Source organism: Egretta garzetta, unplaced genomic scaffold (genome assembly GCF_000687185.1).
Source record: "Egretta garzetta isolate BGI_Z169 unplaced genomic scaffold, ASM68718v1 scaffold193, whole genome shotgun sequence".
Lineage (NCBI taxonomy): Eukaryota > Metazoa > Chordata > Aves > Pelecaniformes > Ardeidae > Egretta > Egretta garzetta.
Genome location: NW_009259117.1, coordinates 283662 through 296613, shown reverse-complemented (window position 1 = coordinate 296613; position 12952 = coordinate 283662). Strand labels below are relative to the sequence as shown.

Genomic DNA, 12952 nt, shown 5'->3' with positions numbered 1-12952 from the left:
CAGCAATTATAAAATGCATTATATAAAAAATAAAAACAATTTTCCATTGTTGGAATTGACTGCTATTAATAAACCTATCCCTTTCCTGAGTGAAAATTATTTTGTTAGTGGTTAAGGGTATCACATGTGTTGGTTTTCTTCACCTTCATCTGCCTCTGGACTTTAAAAACTTCCTAGAAATTCTAAGCATGCTTATATTTTGCAAAATACAGAAACAAACATCTCTGTGAGGTTCAGTATTTATTCAGTCTCAAGGGTGTTGTGAAGTTTAAATTAATTAATGTCTGGTAAGCAGTCTGAAATCCTCAGATGAAAGGATCTGTATGGGCCAAATTCTGATCTACCCGATGCAGCTCATATTGGAAGTGGGCCCAATATATTCTGGTACAAAAGATAGCCACGAATCCTAATAATTTATTATTCTACTACAAAATCAGTTCAGTTTACAGTGCAAACCAGAAATTTGCTAACTGCAAGCACTTCAAATTCACAGTGGGACTCAAAAGCCTTGGTGGTTTCCTTCTGCCTCAATTAATTAAGACGCTGCAATCAAAGCTTAGCCGATGACTTGTTGGTAACGCGTGAGCTGGAAAGGAACCAAGATCCCCTCTGAGAGAAGTGACCTGTGCAGGAACAGCCTCAGACAAAAGTCCTCCTTAGAAGGATGGAAATAGATTTGGGCAGGTGCAGACCTGTCCAGTTGCACATACTGAGGGCGAGATTTAGATGGACTCCCCTCATGCTCCCCAACAGAGGGATGCTCCTTCCAGCAAATTCAGTGGGCACTGTCCCACTGTGCCTGTGGAAAGAAAGGATGCTGTTTCACAGTTCTCATTTTTCTGACCAAAACTGTGCTTTAGATCCTAAACTACCAGAGAGCAAAATATCAAAAATTGCATTAAAATATCAGGCTCAGAAATTAGTAATTAGAATTTATATACCTTGTCAATGACTTCTCACAGGTAATCTGTGAGACAGCAAGAAATTCAACATGGGCCTTCTGTATCCTAAAGTTAAAACTATCTTCAAGAGTATGCCAAGAGGTGAATCTTCAGACTTCCACCCTGCTGTGCCGGGAAGCTAGAAATCCTCCATGGCACACAAAAACATTTTGTAATTCAAAGCCAAAATCCAAAGGCTATGCTAGTGGCACCACTTCTGTTCTCCTCACCATAAAGAGGTCTGCTGGGATGCTCCAGAATTAACAAGGGGGAAAACCAGAGGCCAAAGTATTTTACCAGGTCCTAGGCTTATTCAGTGTTGCAACTGGATTAAGCCATAGCAACGCTAAGACTGATTATTTCTTCCTTTCTCCTATCCCGTATTAAAATCAACCAGAAAACGGATATAAAGGTCTATTAGGCCAACTGTAAAAGCAGCGCATCTGAGGACTCGGCTGTATTCCTCAGTATTTCCAAAAACAAACTTTAAAATGAAAAGAGAGAGGTTTGCTTTTAATCATTTGCTTTTGTATCATGCACTTGGAAGATGCTGTTCTTAGTTAAAGTTACCTGAAGTACAAGGGATATTTTGACCAAGGAAGAAGTGCAGAAGTAAAGTCCCAAGCTGCATAATTAGCTGACTAATCATTAAATTAGCACAAATCACCTAGCTATGACATACATGTTTCATTTCAAATATTGCAACAGTGCTCCTAAAAATTCAAAAGACAACTTTAAAGAAAATATACCACAAAATGTAAAATAATTTACAATCTACTGTGAATTAATGTAAATATTATTTATTGTTATAAATTTTAACCAGAAATAATCACTTTTCCTTAAAGCTTCAATTCCCAAAGGTGAGATTATACTATTTTTCTATCAGCAATTCCCAATCATTCTCAAGCTTCTACAAGAAAAATTCTTTTCTGATTACAATGAGATCCAAGATTTAAAACTGGTTATTTTTGTCTCATGCATCACCAGCAGTAATAAAGGTTGCGGGTATCCAAATGTTTCCTAAATGACACCTGCGCATGTTAGGCCCCGTTCAGTTTCTTCCCCCATGTCACATCTGCATATCTCCTCTTAGCAATAACACTGCATTTTTTAATCAATAGGCCTTAAGCATGTTAGAAAGATGAGTCAGTATCAATATCCCATTATTATTCCTACTGCCTTCGAAAGATTTGTGTAACTCTCTGGTACTTAAATAAACCATTCTGATGATAATGAATGAAAAGAAAGAGAAATTCATCTCTCTCACCTACATTCATTTACACATCTACAAAGAATAAAAGTTATGACAAATACAGCAGACAAAATTCTAAATCCCCAGTGAAACACAGCTGCTGAGTAAGGTGATGCCTTTGTCACAAAATTTACTTCAGGATAGCACTGCATATTAATAGCAAAAATTGATAGCTCTCTAAATGTCTATGGATAGTCAATAAGAAAAACCTTATGACTATGAATAAAATACATAAATAACAGATATCAGAGTCAGTATGACAGTCTTGGTAAACTCTGAAGGAGGAAATTACTGAAACAGTAGATTAAAATGAACAAATATATGCAGTCAGCACTAACATGCACACGAGCAAAATGCTGATATGTCCTATATACTGTCATCTATCTTACCATTTGTTGATAAAAGTGAGTGAGCTGCATTTTGCTGTGGTAACCACTTGATCTTGTTTATTTTTTCTTCTATCTCCAAGCTCTTCAAATAATCAAATTCAGGTTCATGGCTCTGGAAAGTGCTGTAAACATTGTACTCCCCCTGATTGTAAGGCTCATTTTTACTCTATGGAGAATAACAATAACAAAAACATGTGGTTTATGACGGCAATATATCTCCATCTCTTAGGAAAGGTGTATAAGCAGCCTTATAGATATAAAAATATTGAAAGTGTAATTTAATTTCTCACTTAAAACATGATATTGACATCTTTGTTTCTACAGGAATGAAATTCCCTGTAAGTATCGAAGTAACATTTAATAAAAGGCAGAATTTTTGAAGAAATGTCAATGATTCAGGAAAGCTTTCTACAAAAGACACTGCAGATGGACTGAATTTAAAAGTGCAACCTAAAGGTATCGCAGCAAAGGCATTGTCTTAAATGGAATGGTTCCATCAAACAGGCAAAAGCTATTAAACCAATGTAGAAGTAAAACAAAAACAACCTTCTTTTTTCTTAGCTTAGAATTTTGGAGCTTTGAAGCATTTTTGTTTGGGAGAGCAAACTTCTGAGTAAAAGATCCTTACCCTCTTTCACTTCTTCTCCAAAGATCATAAACAAGTTTGTTTGTTAGATCCAATTAAAGTATTAAAAATAAAGCCAGGTTTTAGCAAGCTATTAAGGACTACACTGGTAACTCACATACCTCAGGTTCCCTTTGGAATATAACAACCCGACCCCCCTTGTCACCAGTAGCCAGCAGTTCTCCAGTGTGGTTGAACTCAACTGTAGAAATAATATCAGCTGGAGGGAAAAAGAGAAAAAAGGCAAATTTTAGACTGCTACTACAACACAAAGCCATTAGAAATATCAAGCACTCCACAAAAAATGCAACAAATGAGGGATTTGAAGGAATACAGATGAATTCAACAGCAAGTCACTAATGCAAACAGGCTGCATGCCATTACAATCTGAGGTCGCTACACAATGAAACAAGTGCAAACATAACGAGGCAAATTTGTGTTTCCAGCACATCTGCAGTTTGGGAGTGGAGGAGGTCTCTGGAGAGGTTATGCTTCAAGAAGAGCAATCTCAGGCTGCTACAAAGCTTTTTTCAGTACTGGAGACAGCAACGGCATTGGCCTCCTGCTATTTCCTCCAGCAAGGACCAACACAACGTCTCAGTCCTGTTGCATGTATTATTCAGTCTTCACCCTATATAAGGGCTTTAATATAACCCCCTAGCACTAGTTTTCTCAAATATGTATTTGAGCCAAGAGTGCAAAAGCAACACACATGTAGCCTGTCCTGCCACAGAGGAATGAAGGCAAAATCAAAACTGCTCACTGTGCAGTGCTGGCAAGAGCCCATTTAAATCACCGTTATTGGTAAATCATTTCAGGACCATAAAAATGTGTCATCAGAAGATAAAAAAAAATCCCAGTCTCTTCTTTTTCTGATTTTCAACTCCCTTTCCCTAAGCAATTGCATCAGCTTAAACAAGAAACCTCATCAAAACCTGAGGCCAGTCTTGAGTACAAATTACTATACATCAGGATGAGAAGGGAGAAAGAGACTGTGGAGCAAAAGAATTGGTTCTTCTGTTTGTATGACAGTAAATGCTAGAATCATAATCCACAGTTAATCCTACACTATTAGCATAATTTAAATTAAAACGCCTAGTGCAATAGTAAATTAAGAAGCCATCATATATACAATCACAGAGAAATGCAGAGTATTACTCCGAGATTGCATATATGAATCCTCTATAATGACCAGTATTCACTCATCAGAAACACAGGCCAGATTTTTAGAAGCATCAGTAGTTAGCAGCTCCCCTTTAGGCATAAAAAGCTGTGGTTTTCAAACACGTTCATCATCCATCAGTTTATACTGAGAACAATGAGACGACAGTGGGCTAAGCTCGTTTGAAAACCTAGCCCCAAATGAGTTCACTAAAATTCAAAGGAATTGAAATAACAAGTGGATGTACCATTTATTTGATACATTTTATGAATTGAAAACATCTGTTCCTATTCTTCTTTTAATAAACTAGCAGTTGAGTGTTAGAAAGCTTCTATTGCCAGTAGCTCTCATCAGCAACGCAGCCATCCAAAAGCCAGATTCCTACTGAAACGTTATAAACAATTCACCATCTAAAGAAGGAAAACTTCACCCTAATCATGGTAAAGAAAAGTATCTTTTAGGTTTTTTAAGAAATCTTCACCATCAAATTGTTCTGTCAAAAAAACCCAACAAAAAACCAACCAATCAATGAAACCTTCCTCTTTTTTTCCTCCACACGCTACCTATTATAAAGGAGGAAAGGGGAATCATAAAGCATGTATGCAATTTTTTTTCCTGAATAAAATGGACGGATGTGTATTAATAACAATAAATAATGTTTATATTAATTCATTTGAGAAAAATGGAACATGATGACTTACAATATTTTGGGTCTGAACCCAAAGCTTCTCAAAGTTAACGGCACTTGATTTTTATGTGGACTTCCACAGACTGTATTTTACAGGGAATAACCCCAAAAGCCCTAGTCTTATTAGAGTACAGGAGAAGTAGAGAGACTCTCCTTATGGTTGGTGATGCTCTGGGGCTTGGGATGGGTTGAATTTGATCTAAAAAATCATTAATTTTTTTTTTTCATCTAAAAACCCAATCAGCTTTTCTGGCATGTAAAGTTCATTTGTAGTGCTTCTAGTAGAATAACAGTTCATGGCTATTTCGTTCTTATCCTGCAAAATTCATACTGATAGTAGGTGTGGGCTCCTGCTTTTAAAATGATACCTGCATGATTTTACTCACTTAAAGCTGTATCTTACCCCAGCCATAGAGGCAGAACTGCAGAAGTCTGATAGTGACAGCCCTTTTAGAATGGAGGCTCTTATCTTAAGCATGCAATGGGGGAGAAGGGTAAATGCAGAGGGGAGGACTGTAATATCTGTTAAAATATGTGTGTATGCACGTGTATGTGTAACGTATATGTGATTTTCTCAACAGCTCATAAAAGAAGCAGATAAAAAAACTGGGCAAAAGGAATGAATGGCATTTGAACTTCTATGTGTGAATACACTTGCTATTGGCCTGGAATACTTCCACAATGGCATGGAATCCTCTTCTCTATGGTCACAAAATATTATATTGCACTTTACAGAGGGCATCAGCCAATGCCCAGTGAAGTCCTTAGGAGTATTCACACAAACTTCAATAATAACTGAACAAGGTTTATAATAAAACAGCTCTGCATTTTGTTATTATGTTGCATTTGTCATTAAAAAACTGTGTGCTGTTAAGTGATGAGTGTTTAAAGAAAAGCAGTTAAAACATTAAGTATCTGTGGGCACTGTGTAATGATGCTGTTCTGAGACAAAATTCTCTCCCCCCAAGGTGTTTCTTCAGATGCATTCCCTCCTTTCTATTAGAAAAACTAATTCTGAACTGGAAACTACCTATCATTTTTAAATTAACTTGTTCTGAAAAAGAGCAGATCCAATATTCCGACCTTAGAGGCTATGCAGTTTGTTGGTAAAAAAATTATCCTTGAATTGGAAAATCACTTTTATTGATCCTGTAAATAACAGCTGAAAACAACAGCCAAAAAAAATCTTATCCAGCATATCTGTTTAGCAGGCGAACATTAGTCATGCTGTTTTCATAAAAAAAGATTAGCTAGGCTGGCTCTTCCTAAGACAGAGGAGGTAGGAACAGAATCAATCAACAAAGCTCTCCATACCCTTCTGCAGAACATTCCCTACATACTTATTAATGCTGTAGCAACATCAGCCACCACGGTCCCATCCTGCAGGTTCTTAGAATCACTTTGGTTGGAAAAGACCTTTAAGATCATCGAGTCCAACCTTTAACCTAACCCTGCCATCCCACCACTAAACCATGTCCCTAAGCACCTCATCTATCCTTCTTTTAAATACCTCCAAGGATGGGGACTCGACCACCTCCCTGGGCAGCCCATTCCAGAGCCTGACAACCCTTTCAGTGAAGAAGTTTTTCCTAATATCTAACCTAAACCTGCCCTGGCGCAGCTTCAAACCATTCCCCCTCGTCCTATCATCTGTTACCAGGGAGAAGAGGCCGACCCCCTCCTCACTACAGCCTCCTTTCAGGCTCCTTCCATTGGAGAATGGCCCCCTGAGTGTACAGAGCAATTAACTACCAGACTTCACCCTCTCCAGGATATAGAAATGCTCCACAATGGAAGAGCTGATGAATTTGCATGTACAGTAAGCCCTTGGCAAGGGATGGCAGAGATGAAAGACTCCTTCCAGCCTTCTTCTGCACTACACCTTCCATATCTCTGCCGGCAGTGCCAAGCTTTGCACTAACGATTAGGATTATCAAAGACAGAGATAATTTACCTATTAAGAACAATTATGGGTAACCTCAATGCCAACAGGCAAATGTTTCCAATCAGATTGCAAATCCCAACTTTTATCCAGTATTAATCGTCCTACTCTGTTTTTAAATTCCCCATTTTGTCTATGCAGAAATGTATATAAACTTGGATTTAAAAGTCATGATGCATAACATTTTCACCTAGTTAAAAAGCACAACTTGGACACTCAAAATACAGACACTGACTGAGAAAAGCAAACCAAAAACCTTCAAAAGACGAAAATACTCCGGGGGGGGTATATACCTGGTCATCTCTTCCACACCCTACCACTGCAAATTGTCCCAGCAGGTACGTCGCATTACAGGCTTCATTCCCCAGACTGATTTTACATATTCACAGAAAGACTTCACATTACAGCTTAAACCATCAGGAAGTTTTTCCTGATCCAGTCTGAAGTATTTCATTCCCCTGACTCCTAGTCACCTCCACCCTTTTGTACCTCATTAACTAATTCCTCTGCAGCTTCATAATTTACACTCCTTAAATGTGCTTAATGGCTACGTTGTACCCAACACCTGCTGCTTAGCCAGATATATTCAGCTTTTCTAATAGATCTAAGTCTACCGATGTACATCTGTGCACATCAAGGTATCTCTAGCTGATTGTACTGCTCCTCCCTTAACAACTTCTGTTCCAGCACGGATGCAGGCAAACAAACCCTCCAGCAGCCCCCCCGTCCTGCCCCCTCGACTCAGTGTGGGGTGGATGAAACAAAGGTTGGTGCACGCGGCCCGAATTAATTCTGGCCTTTATTTCACACCATCACATACTTTTTGATGTTTCCTTTCTAGCCTCTTAGAGGTTTATTTTAAGGGGTTTTAACAGCTTATTCCTATATAACACAAATGGGTCCAAATACCTTTATAATAATTGGAAAACACTTATCTATATAATAAATCTTTGCATCATTTTGGGGCACTAGCATAATTGCATGACATCTTCCACCTCTATGTGCTCAGTGAAGCAAGTCTGAGCATACTTAACTCATCTTCACGCAGTCTATTGGTCAGAAACCTCAAGCAGCTCTAAGAAAAGCTCAAATATAATTTTCTGTATGTTACTTTTCCTAATAATTTCTACCATTCTGAGGCCCTTCATTTGAAGGCCCTAGTATACTTTATTTTGCTTCAGAATCATAGAATCGCTTTGGTTGGAAAAGACCTTTAAGATCATCGAGTCCAACCTTTAGCCTAACCCTGCCATCCCACCACTAAACCATGTCCCTAAGAACCTCATCAGATCAGGAAAGCAAAAAATTTCAAAACTATTTCACTCAGCACAAAAATGCAGCTTTTTGGACAGCAGCAGCAAGTTTTGAGGGCAAACAACACCATGCAAAAGTACAGGGAAAAGAAGATCAGAGAATATAATATTGTGTTGGATTGCAGTGTAATCCTGCTAGACAATCAAAGGATTTGGAATGGGCCAAAACACTGGAATTAACATCAGTAATTTTCTCCAAAAAAATGCTGTGAAATCCTACCAGCCAGAACAGGTCAGAACTTCTCCTTTAGATCCCATCCACCACAATCAGCGTGGCAACACCGTCAGCCTGGGCCGACTCAATCAGCATCTAGGTCAGGTTTTTGTTGCGCGTGTTCCCAGTGGCTAGGAGGCAATCTTGGAGTCGGTGTTATTTCAACCAAGTTCTAACCTGGCCTAACCCTGGTTTGTGAACTCCAGTAAGATCACAGCACAATCTGGCATGGCTGCAAGCAATGTTCAGTCATACTGATACAAGAGTCCCTGAGGAGCATAATCTGGAAGAAACAACAAAGAAGCTTGCAACAAAGACAGCCATAAAACAAAGGGACAAATGGCAGATAAAAGAGGAGCAGCAATACTACAGTATCTTGTGTGAAGGAAAGGCCATTACAATGAGCTGTGTTGTCAGAATTTAGTTTAGCCTTGGACAAATAAAAAGAGGGGGAAAGAAAAAAGAAACGGATGGAAAGAAAAAGCCTGCTTTTTTTTCTTAAGCTGAAGTTTCAAAGGTTTCCTCAAGCAGCTAGAAAACAAGGAATGCAAACCCTCAAATGTATGAGGGTCAGATGAATCCTTTTTTGAAAGGAGAGATCCTTGACAACAGAAAAATTTCCCACTGGAAGCAGCTGACTAACGCACATTTATTCTGGTTCACAGCAGTGTTACTCACCCCTCAAAATTCAAGTAAGCACAATGCAAAATCTCACACATCACACTGTCCACCTTGGCTGGGTCAGAAACTTAACACTAAAAGCCAACACCCCAGAAAGTCAACTCCACTCTACTGGTGGACAAGACATTTTGTTGACCTACACACAAACTACCTGATCGCCTCTCCAAGTCACCAAAACAACATAGGATACAAGCCAGTACACAGTTGCATGGCCATATCAGGACACATGAGAGAAAAAGAGAATGCAAGGATGCACGAGATGGAGAAAGAGAGAGAGAATATGCAAACATGTTAAAAGAGCAAAAGCATGAGAAAGGGTGCAAAATAGCATACGTGAGAGAGCATCTGCACACGTGAAAGCTTGAGAAAGCATGAAAGAGCACGAGCAAATGCCACAGCAAAAGATAATAAATAAAAGTAGTTTGAAATAAAGGCTCTATCTGCCCCTTTGTCCCTGGGATTATCTGTCACCCTGGAAAATAGTTTGCTTTGCTTTTTTTCTCATTTATTATGGCTTTAAAACCTGGTGGAGTTTGTGCTGCAAAATGGTAAATGTTTGCTCCATGTTAGATGTGTGGGCAATGCAAAACACAACAGGAAGCTAATTTTGGCCAGGGCAAACTTTGAACATAGATGCAAAGAATTTAAGTGCTTCAGGGACCAGTGAAACAAGGTGATAAATCAGTAACAGAATGAAATCCAGAGATCTGTGTCCACTACGCTTCATGTAGTTGCTTTCCTGACACCTTTGCCTGGCTTCATTGCTAGCAAGGACAAATATATTGAGGGCAAAATCCAAACAGCCCCATTTAATCTTGTCAAGCAAGAACAAGGAGGTTTATCAGGCTAAATATCACCTTTCTTTCTGAGTATAACAATCTCTTCCTGATGTGTAATCCAAAACCACAGGGTCAAATGCTGAACAGCTCTTGAAAAGCTGCTTGAAATAAGAACACTTCAGCTGAGGATTGTAGTAAATAATAGTAAAAAAAGGAAGCAAAAAATTTTCCAACTTCAAATGCTGGCAAGCACCGAGCAAATCTTTCCCTTTTTTCCATCTTTAATCTCCAACTTCTGGATTTTAGAAATGCTACATGTACATATCTCAGTGGCCTGCATCAGTCCTGGCTGATCATGAGACCTTCATGATACCACTGAGTTTCACAGGTCCATGCATCGCTATATCCTCAGGGACCAAGGAAAGCACCTTCCCACTCAGAACCTTTGAATGTAGGTTCAGTGCTCCCTCAAAGACAGAACTTACTGGAAATAGAACCTAAAAACCAAATCCGAAATTTTCACCCCCTCTGTGAGCACCTAGGACCACTGTGATTTACTGTTTCTAGCCTCGAGCTTTAAGAGTTGGCTTTTTTATCCAGTATTTTTGTATGTATGTATTTTAAGAGCTTAGAAAATGTTTTCAACAGCTTTTTAATCACATGCTAATTTCTAGCTGTATTTCTCAAATTAGAAAATCAGGAAATGACTCCCAACTATTGGAGCACAGTCAATGTAAAAAAAAATAATAATAATTTTGCATACAGGACAAATATGTAAAATGGATTATCTGGGTTCTGGGCTAAAAAGAACATTTTGTACTGAATACAAGTCACTGAGATTCAGTTTTTTGTAAAGTGACCCCCCCACTTTTATTCTTAGTTTAAAGGCTCAAAGCTCTTATTTCACAGGTTCTGGCACCCATCTCCCTCCTGCAGAGTACAAGGCCTCCAGGAAAAGAGGCCAAAGAGACTTGACCTTCTGCCCACCGAGGTAGATGGAAAGTTTCCCACTACTTCAGTAGTAAATAAGGTCAAGGAACATGCGTCAGATGTAGTGTAGCTGAAAATTAGGACACATTTCTCAAAATTTTGGCTACAGTTTACATGCATTTCAGTTTCTTCATGTTCAAGGTGACCTGCTTAGATCAGTGAGACCTTGCAAAGCTTTGGTCCTATGTTCTGCAGAATGCCTTATTAACGCTACTGTTACGCTTGCTGAAGTCACTAAGTGCACTGCTTTGTGCCTTCATAAACTGAAATACTCAGTGGACTGATAAAAAGCTTGCTACAATTCCTTTTAATACCTATTTGGGGGCTCCCAGTTGGCAGTACCGCATCACCTGCGGTAAGCGAGCAGCCCCTAAGCTCGGAGGGACCGGCAGCCCCCAGTACCTGCACACTAACAGGTACCAGCAGGTACCTTGGCCACTGGGGATGGCCAAGCAGCCCATGGCTGGGAGGCACTGTCCCCTCCATCCTATTCACCCTGACCAAACTGGAAAACTCCCTAGAAAGCCTTTCACCATCGGTAAATCTAAGCTGTTCGGTAACACTGCTCATAGCTGTTCTTACAAGCAACACGTAGAATTAAGAAAACACTGCAGATCCATCTCTCTTTTAGTACAAAGATATGCACAGAAAGCTTCTGAACATCACATCCCCTAAAAGCTTCTTCACGGCTTACACTGTGTAACACACGCTAGTAATTTACTCTTCTGAGACTTCTGGAAAAAAAGAAAGAAAAAATGCAGCCAGACATTTCTTACTTTCTTTCTGTGTTTACTGTCAGATGAGGCAGTCATCTAAGCTAAGGCTTCAGCAACAGGCTTGAAACACTCCACTTTATAAACATTAGCACAATTAGGAAACGTGCCAGTCCACTCCTCTTACCAACCAACACTGAAGGGCAAGAAGGAAAAAATCGCCATGGGCAGCACATTATGTATTTACAATTTCCAGAGCAGGGTTTAAGCTGGTACTCACAGAAGGAAGCCTGCCTGAGCTGGGAGCTTCTGCTCAGCTCCATGTTACTTCCCACCGAGGAGCTGCACAGCCTGGCTGCCAGCAAAAGACAGATTAGAAATGGTGCTGCCAAGTGTTAAAAATGCTAGGCAACCGGGTTTTATTGAGAGCAGAGAAAGACCTTGAACCTCACCCCTCCTTTTGGAGCAAAGAAATGCCAAAAATGGGAAGTGTACAAATTATTAAAGTATACTAATTTTACTTTCATTGTCAGAAGTGATTATGCTTGTGCATAATAATTGCAATGATCTACGCTAAGCAAACATCAAGTTTTCCTAAAAGGCTATTATAAAACAAGGACAAAAAAAATCCCACCCATATTTAGAATTTTAAAGGAAAATCATTAATTTAAAATATATCAGAGTAATGAAAAGTCATCAAAAATTTAAAATACAATCCTGAATAACCAGATTAAATATGAATATTATTTCCCATGTATTACATACAAACTTCAATAGAATTTCACTGCCAGCTGGTTCTGAACTACTTTCCCCCACCCCCCCTTAACGGAGCAATTAAATTCCAGAAGCAAAGCTCTCAATAATTCTGTCACAGCAGTTCTCATGTTCAAAGCGCTTTCCTGGCATTAAACCCCCCAGCAACCCAAGGAAACCCGTAAGGAAATGTTAGCATTCCCATTTTACACAAAGGAAAAAATGAAACAGATCCTCCAGAGTTTTCATCCAAGATCAGAGAAGCAGTTTTGATTATCCACACACTAAGTGACAGATAATCCAAGCAGTGGCTCAGCAAAACATTTCTATTTAATAAAGCTCTTAATCACTTGTCTAGAGACTTAAATGTTCCTGCTTCCAGTTCAAATGAGTATGCCTGTTGTTAAAAGAATATACTGATGGAGCCCTAACAAACAGAGCCTCACAATACCATGCAGCAAGGAAGAAAAAGCCCCATTGAGCTGGCTTTGGGGTGAAGCGGGGAGGGGG

The 12952-nt window shown here is 39.2% G+C and overlaps 1 protein-coding gene across 3 annotated transcripts in view; it reads right to left on the bottom strand.

The window, feature by feature from the left end:
• The window catches only part of PPP2R2C (protein phosphatase 2 regulatory subunit Bgamma), a 141397-nt gene that overhangs the window by 53550 nt on the left and 74895 nt on the right, over positions 1-12952 (bottom strand). For 2 of the 3 annotated variants that reach the window (XM_009635498.2, XM_035891093.1), the window contains 2 exons: positions 3330-3427; positions 2583-2748 (listed from right to left, as the gene is read on the bottom strand). In XM_009635498.2, the coding sequence (XP_009633793.1) occupies positions 2583-2748; positions 3330-3427 (264 nt within the window). Of the gene's footprint in view, positions 1-2582; positions 2749-3329; positions 3428-5875; positions 5886-12952 lie in introns of those variants that run through there. The other variant, XM_009635499.2, reaches the window with a different exon arrangement.